The sequence below is a fragment of the Prunus persica genome, chromosome G2 (genome assembly GCF_000346465.2).
Source record: "Prunus persica cultivar Lovell chromosome G2, Prunus_persica_NCBIv2, whole genome shotgun sequence".
NCBI lineage: Eukaryota > Viridiplantae > Streptophyta > Magnoliopsida > Rosales > Rosaceae > Prunus > Prunus persica.
The window spans coordinates 27,114,153-27,131,151 of NC_034010.1; the positions used below are offsets into that span (position 1 = coordinate 27,114,153).

The window sequence follows — 16,999 nt, forward strand, 5'->3', positions numbered from 1 at the left end:
TGCATTTTATTTCTTTGCCTGTCATCATTTTGCTTCTCTTCTGCTTTTTGCTTCTAAATCCAACCTTAGAGCTTTCTCATAGAGGAAAGGAAACATTTTTTGGTTATATCACTTCTTTTCTCTTCTTCTACATCTTTTTGTGTTTACAGAGCCTTGTTTTCAGATAATTTCCCTTGAGGACTTGATTCTTTTCTGTTTTTCATTAATTATTTCACGATTTCTGTTCTCCTATCCTCTTATCACACATGTCCAAATAGCCCCAAAATATTTTCTTTTGAGCAAAATTGCTTTCAGAGCTTACAAGGAGTTACAACACAGAGTCCAAAGATACAACAGATATGGACAAACTTTGCTCGAGTTTTTATGCATCTAATTAACTGGTTATTGTCTCATTCTGCTGAATACACATACCTTGGATTAAGTTCTACTGATCTATGAACCATTTTATTGCTACTCATCTGCTCAAAACGGCTCTGGATGACAGTTTTTCTGTGCTTCTCACTCTGTTCTCAAGATGTCTTTTGACCAACTCATTTCATTCCACCAAACGATTCATATTTTAAACTTCTTAGTTCCATAGGTTTATAAAACTGTGTGGACAGTCACTTGTTAAAATCATCACTAGGCAGAGTGTTTTTGTGGGTTCCTGGGTTTCATTTTTGAAGAGCTGAAAGTCTCACCTTTTGCCCTTATGGAAGATATTCAAGAGGAACTTTTACCATGCTCCTCTTTCCCTTCACATAATCCAAAGGCGTTGTCAATTGATGTGGAACTCTGGATGATGGCTGAGGAAAGGACCCAAGAGATCTTATGGACTATACAACCAAATGTAGGTTCTGAGTGGAGGCGGAGGGGGCTTATTAGTTATATTCAGAGGCTTATCAAAGGTCATTTTGGAACTGAGGTGAGAAGTTCCCCAGCTCCCTAATTTTCTTTTCTGTATTTTTTGCTTTTGGCGCGAAGGAGTGGGGGGTGGAAGAGGGATTGGAAATGGTGGTGAATCCTTCATTTTTTTAATGCATGTAACTTTAAAGTTTGTGGGTGAGGAATTAAAATTGTCATCACATGTCAATATTGATGTGTTTGATAATTAGGTTTTCTCTGATTATGTCTGTATGTTGTCTAGATTGGTCATTCTTAATGTTTTAATATGGAAGAATGTCATTAAAATCATAACCTAATTCTGTGATTAGATGTACGCTCTCCATCTTGGGATCTGTAAGTGTAGCCAACATGCCTAGCCTAGGTAATATATTTGATTTCCCATTTGCACGGAAAGAGCTTGTGGGACTACATGTATATAGATGTGGTATGTTGTTACAGCCAAAAGAAGCCAAACAAAGTTGTAAGTGTTAATATGAAGTGACCATTGACATTGTACGCTCCCTGCTTTAAAAAAAATGGCATTTCTTATATGTTGTGGTAAAACTCCCTGGTTATATTTGAGTTTTTTTTTTTTGCTGATATCCTTCAATGCCACATGATCTAACTTGCTAAAGCTTCTTATATCCAGCTTTCAATGCCAATCAATGTAAGTTTGGTGCTTTACTATTATATTAGAGAACAGTTCTTAAAAGTCTTTGAGGCATTCAGAGGTTTTTGAATTTGAATTTGGTTGCAAGTTATATTCTCCTAGTTCTGCAAAAATCTGACCTAAGTTCAGAGAACTTATTTGGACAGCTTCGACCAATTTAATGTTAGGCATCCGGTATGTTAACTGTTCATGTTGGATACACTTTTAGTATTTGGCATGCAAGTGTTATGTGTTATATGCGTATATGTATTTAGTACTTTGTGTTCTTTCTTGGTCAATATTTAACATACGTGGCCATTTATATCTGGAATCTGATTTTCGCTCGTATCCACGTGTTTCATCCTAGGGACCTCAATTTAATATAATTGACAGAGATGCAGGTTTTCGATCTGTAACATTTAAATACATTCTGACTGCTTATACGTAATAAGAAAGTTCTGATGGGGAGAATCAATGATCAGTTTATTACAATAATTATATGCAACTATTTTAATGTCCTTAAATTTATGTGAGTTTATTTAACATGCTTGCCTTACAGGTCTTCTCCTTTGGCTCAGTCCCACTAAAGACCTATCTTCCTGATGGAGATATTGATTTGACTGCCATCTGCCATCAAAACGCGGAGGAGGAATTAGCTATAGCTGTCTGCGGTGTCCTTGAAAGTCAACCGAAGGACTCCTTGTTTCAGTTTAAAGATGTCCGTTATGTTCGGGCACAGGTTGAGATTTTTTAACTTTTTTTGTCGTTTGCAATAATTGCTATGCTTATTTTCTATAATCTTGCTTGTCCTTTCAAGGACTAGTTTGCAAGATGGTTGCTGTTTTGTGTGAATTTTTTTGTTGGGATTTGTATTATCCATCATTGTTTAATTAGTTCTATATTTATTCACACAGAAATTATTTCAATGTATTTGTGCTAGTTGAAGGGAAGCGTTTTCACTGCCTTAGTTGCTTCTTTTTTTTTAACCAATCATGTTGCATAAAGGAAGTATTATCATTTCTTAATTCTAAAAAGGGGGCCCACTGTATCTCCTTTATCTTCTTTTTTTTTTGGATTTTGGGTGGTAGGTTAAGGTCGTAAAGTTCACAGTGAATAACATAGCAGCGGACATCTCCTTCAATCAAATGGCTGGGCTCTGTACGCTGTGCTTTCTGGAGCAGGTTAAATCTTAACCCTATATATAATATCAAGCTCCGTTTAATTTAAACAAAAAACAGCTTAGAGTAGTAACCAGAGTAATCCTTCAGCTGGCTTGAATTTTTCCGTAAAAGCTTTGTAGTTTCACACTATTAATTGCAAATACAAACTTAAATGCACTTGCAATTTCTACATTTCATTACATCAGAATTTCTTCTATATATGCTACCTGCTCCACTTCTACTTTCTATTCTGATCTATTGGCAGTCTTGGAGTTGGTTTATCCCCAATTTGTCGTTATCTATGTTTAGCTCTTGATTCACATAAATAGACAATTTTGTTATGGTTAAGTAAATGTAGTCAGCTCTTTCTGTCCTTTCTTTTTTTGCAGTTTTAGAGCATTATTGTTCCACATGCAAACCTCTTAGATTTTCTGGGGACAGTGGTAAACCAATAATTTTTTTACATAATATCAGTACGGGAGATCTTGAGTTTGAGGCCCTACAGCTACAACCTTCCAATTTAATGTTGAATTCTGTGTTGGGCTCTTCAGTAGCTGGAGAGACTCATCCTATCATCTTAAGTTTTTTGGAGCAGTTGTAAACCAACAAAATATATTAACTCTCTCTCTCTCTCTCTCTCTCTCTCTCTCTCTCTCTCTCTCTCTCTCTCTCTCTCTCTCTCACATTTAAAAATTTAATGCGTGTGACTATTTTTTTCAACTGACATGCCCTTATTCAGGTTGACCAACAGATCGGAAAAGACCATCTTTTTAAAAAGAGTATAATCTTAATCAAAGCTTGGTGCTACTATGAGAGCCGGATTCTTGGATCCCATTATGGTTTGATTTCAACATATGCACTAGAAACGTTGGTGTTGTTTGTCATCAATCTGTTTCATGCATCACTTCGTGGTCCTTTAGAGGTGTTTGTTTTGTTTTCTTGTTTAATTTCAGTTCGGTAGTCATTTGCATCTGTAAGCACTCAAATGCGTCTTTGAAATTCTATCAACAGGTCCTGCAGAGATTTTTGGAATACTATAGCACATTTGATTGGGACAATTATTGTATCAGTATAAATGGTCCAGTTGCGATATGTTCCCTTCCGGAAATCATAGGTAAGCTATGATCAATAATGTGAATGTGTAACTGATCTGTTTACACATTTAATGAGGATCCTTTATCTGTATTATTTGCTATAGTGGCACCCCAAATTGAGGCAGACGAATTACTGCTCAGTGAGGAGTTTGTGAGAAGCTCTAGAGATGTTTTTTCAGATCCAATAAGGGCAGACGAAGCTACAGTTCATGAATTCCCAACTAAGCACCTCAACATAGTGGATCCTCTAAAAGACAACAACAATCTGGGCCGTAGTGTTAGTAAAGGTATTCGACCACTTACCTGCTGGTTCAGTTTTCTTTCTCTTTAAGGAAATATGCACTAAATTGTGTTGCTCCTAGAAGGACTCCACAGAGGGAAAATCTTTTCTTCCTCTGTCGTCAAAGTTACTTTGATTAATTGAAGCAGAATATAAATGAATAATAAAGAAGCCAGACCAATTGGTTTGTATTATGAAAGGATGCTCAAGGAGTAGAGATTTGATTAGATCATACTGTTAACAATTTTATGGGTGAAGCTGTTGTTTAAGAGTTGAACCTATGCCCTAGTGCTTGTCAGTCCTCCACTCCCACCATTGCACCAAACCATGGCCCTTATGCTGAGAAGGTTTGTACAATAGACTAGTGATAGACACCTTGATTGTTCACAACACTGTCCTTCAATAATTATACCACGCTCTTAGAGGATTATTCTATTTAGAAAGAATTAAGATGATTGTGTTTTCTTAACAAGGTATGTTTTATAACGTATATTTGGTATCTTTTTAATCTTCTATATCCATTTAGATTACACTTTATTAAAATTCTCTTATTCAAGTTGCATGCTTTTCATTCTTTCTTATAATTTTATTTTTACCTGTTCTGTATGTTCATTAACTGATCATGATGCACCTTGTAATCCTCTCCAGGAAACTTCTATCGTATAAAATCTGCTCTTTCCTTAGGAGCTCAAAATCTTAGAGAGATATTAAAGCTACCGGGTGAAAGCATGGGTGCAGAACTTGAAAAATTCTTCGTGACCACTATAGATAGGAATGGGAGAGGAGAAAGGCCAGATGTGAATGCTCCTGTCTGTGCATTTGGTATTGGAAGATCTGAAGAATCTGACCTCTGGGGGGAGTATGACAGTTATTATAGTAGCATGTTGTATGGACAGGCATTTCATCGTTCTACACACCACAGTGCTCCACCTTCTGGAGTCTGTAATAAGACCACATGGAATGCCCTGGCTTGGTCAGCGCAGCTCAACTGGAATGAATTTTGTGAAAGGGCAACAAAAGTATATGCAAGACTGCCACTCCGGCATCCTAGTGCATCCCATCTATCTGCTGCTACTATTGGTGTTGGGATAACAAGGAAATCACAAGGAACGGGCACATTTATACCTGACGTGGTATGTCGAATTTAACTCTTACCGTTTATTCAATTTTAAGTTTTAATTATTGTTGGTTTCTTCTTCCTTTTCTTTGGGTGACTGGATTTGTCATCCCAAAACTAAATACTTTGGGCATTGCAGACCCAAAATTATTCCAGATATGTGCGTCCAAGGATGAGGAGGGGACGGATTCGAGAGTCTAGCAGGCACGATGCGATGATGAAATCACCTCAAAACAGTGGCCAAGTTGAGGCTTCCACAGAAACACACACAAGTGAAAATGATAGCCGCTTCAATCTTTCACCTGAAGAATTCCCACTTCTTCCTGGCACTGAAAGTGGATCACCAGAGGTCCATCAATCTGGTCAGCTCATCTTGGCGTCTCCTCCAGCCAAGGAACCCTCTCACAAGTTGGGGAGTTCTGGGCATTCACCATCACTATCAGGAATGCCTTCACCTGTAGCGAGCCAGCAGGCAAATACTCATGTTTCATACGCTCTGTACATTATGAAGAAGCAACAAGAATTATCAGAGGTCGATGAAGAGACGTAGGGCCATTTTTGACCTGTGAAAGTTTCGTACCATAATTTAAAAACTACCGCCTGACCTACCCCTTACTTTTAAATGGTTTAACACTGCAGGATTCGCATGCAGCAATTCAAACTGGACGATGATGAGGACTTTCCCCCCTTGAATCTGTGAGTGGATTTGCCATGGCGTTCAAGTCTCAGTTACATTCTAAGTTCCCAGTAGAGTTTCTAACTCTTTAAACTTGTGTGTGAATGGAGGAGGGGGCCTTCATAGCTTTTGCCTATTCTCCAGGACGATATTTATGTAATATATGTTAGTCGTTAATGAAATGTTTTCATGTAAAAGTTCGAAAGAAATATTTAAAAGCGAAAAAAAACCCTCTGTAAGTAGGGGCATTTTGTAATCCTCCTCATTATTTCAACTGATGGTCATTCCAAATAAGTATATCGTAATATATACAATGCAACATGAACACCGAGACTAACATCCAAATACTTTCTTATGAACAAATACATAACAGATGGCACTAAGATGGCTTCCAAGTTCTGGTAAAAGTTTATGGATTACAGCCATGAACTCTTGCAGAGAATCATCGCGGTGCACTAATAGTTGGACATCACCTCTTGTTGAAAGGGTGCTTTTTAAGTAAAGGCTAAGCTATATTTCTGAGCGGGAGTCTGGGGAGTAAAAATGTACATCCGGCAGTCATGAGCATCAACTCGAGCACCGAACGACGATACAGTATCAACTGCTACTTCTTTGTGCTACAAGAAATTAGAATACCATGTCAGCATAAAACCAAAAAAAATGAAGCCAACTAAATTCTAAACCCAAGCTATCATTACAGCCTTGTTCCCACTCAAAACTCTTGTTAGATGTCCATGTAGGTCAGTTTGCTCACCTCCCACAAATCTCTTATGGAGACGCTAATGCTGGATTGGAGTCCAAGTGCTTCCCAAGTAACTGTTATAGTCTTTGCTTTTGAGCACCGATTCCAAAGAGCAACGGTCAGCCGATGTCCGGATAGAGGACCTGCCCAGACCTGGAAAACAGAATCATAATTAAACACCAAAGTGTAACAAATAGTACATATGCAACTAGGCTTATTTTAAAGATCCAAATGCGAAGGGAGATGTATTCTGCCAGAATACCATATGTCACCACATGAATACTATGTTTTATTTGTGATTTCATCTCAACCCGATATACTACTTTTCTATGTTTCCAGTACGCAATTGTGCCACTTTCTAGACAGCCCAAGCAGGGGGACGAGATGACTGTACACTCAGAAAAGTTACGGGGAAGGGGAAGAGAAAATCCCTTGCTGATAAAGGCCCCCCCCCCCCCCCACATATGTCGGTGGGGAGCTTGGAAAAGTCATTTGACCTAAACTCTCTTCAATTAGTCATTTTTATGGTTGCAGCATCACTTTAAAATGCTATTGAGGATGCAAGACAAAAGACCTGATAGCAACCATCTGTTCCAGAAACACTAACTTTCCTTCCCTGAACTCCAAGTGGATCTGCAAAAACAAAATAAATAAGTCCTCTCTCATTTACTTTCATAACTTCATAGTTTGAAAAGTTTGTGACATACAAGGGTATCTATGAATGAGAAATGAAGGATATGGAAAAATCATACTTCAGACCAATTAGACACACATACACACACACACACACACCACACCATGATGCATTGAGTGAGAGTGTGAGTGTGAGAGCGAGAGACAGGAAAAGCAACTACTCTCACCTTGGTTTACAGCAATAACCTCCTCGTTGCTTAGAATCTCGAATGTTTCTGCAGTCATGTTTCTTACATCGCAACCAACCAAAAGAGGGGCCTGGATATTTGAACACCCAATTTTCAGTATGTGAAGAACTTGAAAGTATATCAAAATGAGCTAAGCACAAAAAATTTCATATGCAACACGTCGTATGCTGCCTCTTGTGCAAGCTAGAATTAAACTATTCGTTGTTCACATGGACTGAACAACCAATAAAAGCCATTACAAAAATTCTGCTTAATAGGACTGGACAGCATAGTGGGAAACTAATTTTTGAATATGAAATATAGCAGAACAAAGAAAACAAGCAGTTTCCACGAACTACTCATATAAGATTGCCTTTCTTGACAGAACTCGACAAGACAACAACTAAATCTGAATTACTGGGATGGCTATGCAACTAGGACAAAAGAAACAGAAGTTGAAGGACCTTCATCAAAGCCCAGATGCTAAAATGAGCACGGTACTCCTGATAACTCATGCCTCCATTGCCAACTTCCAACATATCAGGATCTGCCCGAAAGAATAAGATGGAGAGTAAGAATAGTATATCGCAGTTGGAGTACTGACACCCAACATATCATGCCTTCAAAATCTGTTTCAAAAAGCTCATGTCTGTACCATTCCATCCACCAGGTCCTGCATACGCCGCCCACTTGTCATTCAAATCAGCAATTGTTGTCATGCTTCATAACAGAATTACAGCCAACTTTATCAGTACGACCATCGACGATTTATTCAAGAAATAGAAACAAGAACTTTTATTAACAGTCCAGGATCATGCAAATAAGATCTTGCAACCAAATGATGACAGCGAGAAACAATGATTGGCAACAAATGTTGGACATTCTTGTCCAATTACTGATATAAATCCACTAATGAGCACCATAAACTTGGAAGTAATGAAGCTCTTGAAACCTTTAAAAGGGTCCTCTGAGGGGAAAGCATTTACCACAAACCATTTCGAGGGTTTTCTACAAATTATGGTTTCAATGCGCGCATGTAGAGCTAGGATATAACCCAAGAGACCATCAAGTTATTGTCCACATAAGTTAATGGAGAAAGAGTTATAACCTTGCCCAAGAATCATTGATATCATCAGTTGTACGCCAACTATTTCCAAGCTTGCCCGCCCATAAAGCTGGGTCGTCAACACCCCTGTCAAGTAAAGAATTTCTGAATTAGGATTTCTATCAAGTTAATTGTGAATTAATCCAAATATTATAGTGCATAGATCAATAAACTGGATTACCATTCACAGATTGAATAGAAAATTGTGCGTCCAGATGCATTTAGGGCCTCGCGCATTGGGGGGTATCTGGAAAGTATGAAACCACATCAAATCAATTTATAGCTACTCAATGTGATTCCTTCAATATTAAAAAGAGATCAAGAAGAGCTAATACCGTTCTTTTGGCGGGATGCCCAGATTGTAACAGTTGTCATATTTCAAATAGTCCACATCCTGAAAATACAACATTACTCCTTAATTATTAGTAATATCCAAAGAAAATGAATGCTTATAATGCTAGAAGAATTCTCAGCAGAACTTATGCATTCCAAACTCTGATCGCAAACAAATTGTTTACTAATAAGGGGACACGGGGGAAGATTAAATACTGTCAAATATTCAGGCAACTCGATTTTGTTTGCAAACATCAATAAAGAAAATGTCTATTAACATTGTGAGTGGTTATAAGAAGGCTTTAATTTTTAGTAGTATTGACCCCATTACTTGCATTGAGGTGAGTCTGTTCTAAATGAGTTTGAGTTTTCACTAACAAAAGGTAGCAATATAAATTTATAAAATGCAGAAGCAGTGTACAAGGGTGTCAAATGCCCGCCAAGTCAAAGATGTACTTTGAACAAACATCCAATAGAGGAAACATAAACTAACCCAAGAAGCAAACAGCTTTGCATCATCATTTTCATGATAAAGTGATCCTGGTCGAACTTGACACGTAAAAACCCTACAAATAGAATGGTGATGAATACTGAGAGGTTGTAATGAGTATAGCACACTAGATACTCAAGTAAAAATACATAAAAATTTCAACTTACCCAGCATCAGAATAAATTCCAAGCTTGAGTCCTTTTCTGTGTAAATACTCGGCAAGAGCTTTAATTCCTGACGGAAATGTTTTAGGATCAGGGACCAGTTGACCCTGCTCAACCAAACAACTTTAAGGAATCAAAATTCAAATATACATCAATTGCTCAATTTTACAAGTTTTCCCATGCAAAAAACTTTTATAGAAAACTTTGCATATATTCATCTATGCTAATCCTCTATGTGCATAGACACATAGAGGACAGACGAGTTATAACTACTAGACTGAGATATAATTCTGAGAAGTTGCATTTGAATCATTAATGCCAAATTTTCTTCATATAAGATGAAGATGGTGCTCCTCACAGACCACAAAATCAAAAATTGCTGATACAAGTTATAGAGACGGTGAACTATATTTTGGTTGAAGTAATGGAATTCAACTGACCTCCGAATTTCGTGTTTGACACCAGCAATCATCTGCAGTCAATGACATTGAATAACATCATAAACATAAGCATGTATTAAGTTTGCCAAATACTTAAGGTATGCCAGAATAATACCTATATTGACATACACATAGCCTAAATCTGCTAAGCCAGTTGAGATGAGTGCATCAGCTGTCCATCATCAAAAGAAAAGTTAGTAACTTTCACAAAATTTAATTGAGGATAAAGAATTGTTGTACTTCTTTGGATTGATAGAATCGTGTGGGTATGTTTTCCAATTTATACGAACACATATTTACCATGTGCCGGATACAAACCAACATGAAACCATTGATGCAATAAGGAAAGGCAACCAATAACTCATAAATGGTATTCACAAAGAATCAATACCAACAAAAGTAGATGAACAGAGAAAGCATAAAAAGAATACCAGTTTCCTTGATCACGGTTTCATTGATATTGCAGGCAAAGAAATTCCAGCTGTTCCACCTGCCCACATATTGTACAATATTGATAAACAAAAACAATATACAATGTCCTCAAGTGAAACAAACTAGTCAGAACAATGAAGTAAAATTCCCATTCATATATACAGAAGTTGGTTGAATTGAAACCCAACTGTAAAAAACCACAAAAATTTCCTATTATCAAGAATCTTACTTCAGTTTTTCATCAAAATCAATCCCAAATGGTGGGTAGGAGTGAGTGGACCAGCAAAGACCAAACTTCAAAGACTAAAATAGAAAAAGATAGAAACACACACTTCACAGAGAGAGAGAGAGAGAGAGAGAGAGAGAGAGAGACGAACCCCATCTGAGGCGTTTGGGCCAAACCGTTGTTAAGTTGCAAAATCCCATATAAGGAAGTATCAAAAATGCGATTGAATGTTGGTCTTAGAAAAGTCGGTTTCTCATGGGGTTGCGTGAGAGGCACTACTCTGACTGCAAATGCCAAAGAGACCGCCGATAGAGTGAGAACCAGAGTATACAAAGATAGGGTGATCTTCCTCTTCGCCATTATTGAATGCTCCGTTTTTGTTTTCTGTGTGTTTCCTTTTTGGCTTTTCTTAAAACACTGAGATGAGTCTGTGAATGGGAAGGAACAGAGCATATATTACTCGACAAGGAAGCATATACATTTCGCCAAAAAAAAAGCCAGTTTGCCACTTGGGAATATCAAATCCCTTTTTATCCGCTTAGTTTATGTAAATGACACGTCAGAACTTAACATTTTTCCTTCTTTTTTTTTTTTTTAACTTATTAATTTTTATCCTCATTTATGGATTAATCCAAGAATTAAGCATTAAGTAAGGCTTATCCACTAAGTTAGTTGTCATGATATCATGAAAACCAAAAGAGAACGCACTTGATAAGCATAATAAAGATAGTGAATTGGTAAGCTTATTGTCCACGTAATGCTTCAAAATTAATACTTCTTTAAGCAGTGGATTACTTGGAAAGCTGTCTAAACCCAAAGGTCTAACTGGGCGACTGGTAGGTTTGAAAAAAATGGATAAATATCTTATTGGAATTTTAACGAAAATTTAATTTGATCACTAAGAAAAAAATTTAACCAAATTAATAACTGTGTTTTTCAAAGTTTACAATTTTTAAACATTCTGTTATATATTCCATTAAGTGAATTTTTTTTTAAGGAAGCAGGTTCAGTTTCTTCCTCTAACTTAATGAATTAGAGTATATTATGCCATTAGTGTTTAAAAATTTAGGAAAATCTTGGATTGAAATTGAAATTGTGAGGTATAAGGTCACGGATTGAATGTTATAGTGAAGCCTGAATTAATTGAGTGAGAAATGTATTGTGACTTCATACAATACCAAAATACATTAGTAAGTTGTTGATTTTATTTTAATTTGGTTTGGCTTTTTTATTTTTCTTATACCTCATAATTTCGATTACACCCCAAGATTTTTCCCAAATTGTTAAACTCTAATAGCTCAACACACCCTAATTTGTTGAGTTAGAGGAAGAAGATTGAAGGGACATCCTAAAAAAATAAAAACTAAACTTAATGAAAGATAATGAGATGTTTATAAATTGTAAACTTTGAGAAACACAGTTACCAATTTGGTTATAAAAAAAATATATTATAGACCAAATTGAATTTTTGTGTAAAACACAGTGATAAAAAAAGGACGAAATTTAGAGGTATTACCGTTTTGTTGGTTAGGTCCATCTTCATCTTTCAATCTTTGGTTATGACAAAGATTAAACCCACTTTATGCAAACCCAATAAACTCACTAATCCAATTACAAACTCCAATTAGAATTGAACATCGAAACCAGCCCTCCTCACCTTTTAACTATTGTTTTTCATTTTTGCTTCTTCAAGTCTATGTCTGTTTATTTATGCGCTGCAGGCAACTATCGAAGTCAAAATTGGACAGCAAACCTTCATTTCTTAATCTTTTCTTAATCTTTGAAGTAATGAATGACTTTCATTTTTGCAAGAAATGTCAATTTCCTTACATTTTCATGTGGACCTACTGGAGGACTTAAATTGGTTTCACCGTGATTATTTTTTTTTTTTTTTTTTTAAAGAGAGAGAAAAAGGAATAGATTAGAGCGTTCCATTAAGCATTTTCTCTCCTCTCCTAGATCACTGGCTTTTAACCAAAGCAAAAAAAAAATCTATTTTGGTTTGACCCTAGAATTTGGAGACCCTTTGGTCTGGTCTGGTGCTACGACTTTAGGACCAATCCAACCTACCATAATATTATCCATAATAAAATAATAATGGTTAGGTAGGGTGGCAAAATTAAATAACTAGTCGTATAAGTCTTACAAGAGACTTACTCGTTGTTTTATTTTATTCTTCTTTGCATTTAGATTTTAAGTTTGAAGTCTTTAGGCAACGGGATCTAACCGAGTGGAAAATGACCTTAATTTGTAAACAAGAGGTCTCAAGTTCAAATTCTCATAACATTTTGGTTGTATGTGTGAGAAATCCCCTATCTATAGTTTAGATTATCGCTTATCGTGCATATATACTAACGATGTGCGTATCACAATTGTTTAATTAAATTAAACTAATCTTTCATTAAGAAAGAATGTAACCAATTAAATTCCAACTAAAGTCAATAACACCAATAATTCTTCAAAGTTCATGACGGGCGCATGAACATTATTATTTCAGAACAATAAACAAAACCAAAAGGAAGTAAATCAGTACTGTAATTTGTTATATTCTATATAACTCTATTAGAAAAATCATCAGAACATATATATAAATGATCCAAACAAATTAAGAGAATCAAATCTCACCCTTACCCTAGCTAGCTACCTATCTATCTATAATTCGTGTAATGAGTATATTTACACGTCCCAACCAAACTGGAAACAGAGAAAGAACAAATTACTTCAAGTATCTGCTGCTAACAAATAGAAGGAACAAAACAAAAAGAAAGAGACCAACTAAACCAATGACTTGTTGAAATCTGGCTGGTTCTGTTCTGTGTGAATAATGTTGTTTGCGGTTGGTTTAGGTGTTGAGGTCGTTGGTTCCTTTGCTGGGTCCGGAAGGTGGATTCGTCCCTTTGGGAAGAAGATTCAAGACAAGGGGCCCATACTTGGCGGCTGCTGCAGCACCAAATCTAGGAGCAGCAGGAAGATGAGAAGAAGAAGCTTGATCTGTATTGTCTGTGTGGCATGGAAACACATGCTGCTGAGGACGGAGATGATGAGGAGCCTCTTCGTGTGATGGGTTTTCTGGTAAAAACACATTGTGTTTGTTGTGTGCTTTAGGAAGCTCGAGGTGATGAAGCTGGTCATTCAAGAGCCTGGCAGATGAACAAGTTGACACAGCTAGTAATATAAGCAAAACGCACAGCATTTGTGCCATTCTTGGGAATAAAATGAGGAGTTTTTTGGTGTGAAATGTAAAGGCTATTAGGCTAAGCTGAGAGAGTTTGGTGGTGTGTTGGAGAAGAGGGGGAGGTTGATGGGGATTTTATACGGGAAGCGAGGGAATTATTAAGTGTTGAATTTGAAAACCTCAAACTGTTGCTGCGCGTTGCGTTGCGTTCGTTTGGACAAGTTCGTCTTCCATGACGTGAGAAGCTCAAACTCGTAGGGACCATAATGTATTGGCAAGGCAAAGACTTGTGACGCGCTACTACGACTTACTTGGAAGTTTTTTCGGTCGATTATGACCTACTTGGAAGTCCACATTCATATACTGTGAATCACTGATATCTATAATTTTCCTCAAATGGGAAGTTTCTTGCCATAACACACTGTGTTGGTGTAATTTTAGTCGGATTGACTAGTACTCTTGACTAATGAATTGTATGTTATAAATATCTCATTGGCGTTATATATATAATTGAAATAATAATGATATTTGTTTGTGTGTGAGCAAATTCTAACCATTGATTTTAATGTTGCTAGGCCCTACTCCTTTCCGGTGGTGGCGTGTGGGGAGGAGTGAGAGTGGGAGAAGCTTTACAGTTACAGCCAGATTTGGATGGCTACACATACATGTCAGCACAGGGAGGTTTGACCTAGTAAAAATCTGCCGACTCCTAGCTAGTCCATCAACAGTCCGCGTTTGAGAGGGTACGCGATTCGTCTCGCGCAAGTTAGCGTCTTCGCCACACAACTTCAATTTTTATCTTTCTTTTCTACACCCACCGTCACACATTTTCTTTGTGGAGGTTTGGGCCTGACAGTACAGAAAACTGATTACCAGGCCTTCTTCGAAATTTTATCTACGCCACAAAATGGAGAAAAATTTACTTGTAACGATGCTATTCTCGTTGCATGAAAATTTCTCCGTAAAATGATTCGAAGAATGTAAAATTGTCCATTTTGCCCACACAAAAGATAATTGATAAAGAAAAATTCACTAATATATTTATAATATTTTAATTCTATACTTGTATCGCTTGAACAAACAAGCAACAAGGTCTTTATGGACTACGGGTTTGCTTAGAGAAATTGCACTTTAATTTTGTCACGACTTGATTGGATTCAATGGACCAGTAAGTCAAGTGTGACCCAATAGAAACAATATTGGACCATAGGGAGACTGACTCCATGAAAAATGAAATGAATAAGAGGAATCAGATACATGAGCCTCCCCTCACCTAACCCTTTTTTTTCCGACGAACACCTAACCCATTAAATATGTTTAGTTTGGAGACAGGCATTGGAGGGATTAAACCGCGTTGATGTCATGAATTCACCAAATAGTAAAAGAACAAGTTGAAATTTGAAACCTAGAATGGAAATTTGGGCTTCCTGTCGATCCTAGTTCCTTCCCAGACATCAATGCATTATGCACGCATACACACACAATCAAACATGTTGAATCAGCCATGCTTGTAAGAAACTTGTCATTTTCTTTTCTTCCAGAAAACATGTAATTCAAGTTATTAATAGCAGTTTTCTACGCATTCAACATGTGTGTTAGTATTTTCCTTTCCTAATATGTTAGGACTTAATATTTAATATTAGAAAAATAACATATTTTAGAGTGGTTTAAAGAGCTCATGGGCACCCTTCCCTTACAAGCTAGTTTTTAGAGGCAAGTTCTACCCATGAGTTCTTAACATTTGGTATCGTAGTCTAGTTTCATCATGCAACTGGGTCCAATTCAACGGAAGAGGTGACCTATATGATGGATTAAGATGATCAATGTTATATACGAGCATGAAATCGAGTCATTGAATACTGATAGTTGAGTGAAGCCGCCTCAAATGAAGGAAATAGCTATCACCAAGTCAATGTCGATAGAGTGGGCCAACGAGGACGTTGGGTACAGAAGTGTGATTGAATGTTAGAACTCAAGATCCCACATTGAAAAAATAGCATATCCTAAAGTGGTTAAAGAGCTCACGAACACTTTCTCTTTACAAACCTTTTAGGGGCAAGTTCTACCAATAAATTCTCTTCTAACCAAAAATGAAAAAGATCCAACATAAAAATATAATAATGCAAATAGGTATAGGTATAGGTATAGGTCGTTAGTGAACATTTTTAATTTGACGGTGTCCCCATTTTAATGATGAATCTAGCTTGTGAGTGTAAACCAACCAGTTTGTATGTGCCCCTACACGTGACACATGTAGCTAGCTATCAATCTCATAGAGAAAATGGTGTCAATAATCTAGAACCCATTTGGCAGATGGTTATTATTTATTGTTGAAAATTGGCACGAAATTAAAACCTATCAGAATGAACAGAGAGCTTTGACTATGTCGTCTATGTCATTCTCACGCGGTTGTTTCGTCACTCAGGACATGATAGTTAATTTAGGATTAACAAAACCTTTAAGTTTAAACTCATCCTTTGGACGTTATTAGTAGTGGAGATTGTGTGAGTCATTACCCAATAATCATCAGTTTCCAGGCTCTACAAGAATGAAACTTTATTTTTCTCCTTTTTGTTGTTGTTGAGGTCAATGGCTCAATGCCCACAGATTTGGACCGGCAACCGAAAGTTGAAAACTCCTTTCTAAAGTAAAGGAAGAAGAAGGAGAGAATATTGGCCCCTTTAATCCCCCTCTTAATCTTATCTTGATTGTCAAAAAGAAGAGGAATTTACATCCATTATTCTTTTGTCTCAATCTTATCATTTCCCTTTCCACATATACTTATGTATTTTATATACACTATAAAGTTTATGGACACGAGAAACAACTTTATGTCACTAATTGTATACAATTGCGCATACACCCAAAAAAATTTCTCTTCCCATTCAGTTTTATGATTCAGAATTCGTCGGACTTATATGATTATGTCACATACAAATTAAGATCCACATGAAGCGGCCATGATAATCAGATCCTAGTCTGTACACTGAAAGCAATGAACATTCAGTAATCAATCTAATGCATGGTTCTTCTACTCCCCACCCCCATATTCATTAAAACCCTAGCAATGTTTGTCTGAGAGTGAGAAAGTGCAAAATTGAAATTTAATTTATATGAGTGCAATTTATCATCACGCTGAGCAAACATCTCTGTCTTTTCGTAGGTTTTAAGTATATAAACAAGTAAACATGG

General features: G+C 36.7%; 2 protein-coding genes across 2 annotated transcripts; one reads left to right on the top strand and one right to left on the bottom strand.

Moving 5' to 3' along the window:
* Positions 692-6,116, top strand: LOC18784644. The gene is made up of 9 exons (XM_020557446.1): positions 692-904; positions 2,073-2,252; positions 2,602-2,694; positions 3,413-3,595; positions 3,685-3,787; positions 3,872-4,054; positions 4,696-5,180; positions 5,304-5,710; positions 5,804-6,116. The coding sequence occupies exons 1-9, from the start codon at positions 692-694 to the stop codon at positions 5,862-5,864; spliced, it is 1,908 nt and encodes a 635-aa protein (XP_020413035.1). The 3' UTR covers positions 5,865-6,116.
* On the bottom strand, positions 6,079-11,144 carry LOC18787190 (alpha-galactosidase 3). Its single transcript, XM_007217967.2, has 15 exons — positions 10,784-11,144; positions 10,406-10,464; positions 10,090-10,146; positions 9,975-10,006; positions 9,538-9,641; positions 9,374-9,446; positions 8,883-8,941; positions 8,729-8,794; positions 8,551-8,634; positions 8,098-8,162; positions 7,907-7,989; positions 7,443-7,533; positions 7,157-7,215; positions 6,595-6,735; positions 6,079-6,457 (listed from the first exon to the last, which is right to left on the bottom strand). The coding sequence occupies exons 1-15, from the start codon at positions 11,083-11,085 to the stop codon at positions 6,335-6,337; spliced, it is 1,398 nt and encodes a 465-aa protein (XP_007218029.2). The 5' UTR covers positions 11,086-11,144; the 3' UTR covers positions 6,079-6,334.

Bases quoted from the DNA above. Each gene is read 5' to 3' on its own strand.
- LOC18784644 (XM_020557446.1), top strand. From the start codon at position 692: ATGGAAGATATTCAAGAGGAACTTTTACCATGCTCCTCTTTCCCTTCA. The intron at 2,253-2,601 runs GTTGAGATTTTT...TTTGGGTGGTAG, and splicing joins TCCGTTATGTTCGGGCACAG to GTTAAGGTCGTAAAGTTCAC. The intron at 5,181-5,303 runs GTATGTCGAATT...TGGGCATTGCAG, and splicing joins GCACATTTATACCTGACGTG to ACCCAAAATTATTCCAGATA.
- LOC18787190 (XM_007217967.2), bottom strand. From the start codon at position 11,085: ATGCTCTGTTCCTTCCCATTCACAGACTCATCTCAGTGTTTTAAGAAA. The intron at 10,465-10,783 runs GTTCGTCTCTCT...ATATGTGGGCAG, and splicing joins GCCCAAACGCCTCAGATGGG to GTGGAACAGCTGGAATTTCT. The intron at 7,216-7,442 runs GTGAGAGTAGTT...TTGTTTTTGCAG, and splicing joins GGTTATTGCTGTAAACCAAG to ATCCACTTGGAGTTCAGGGA.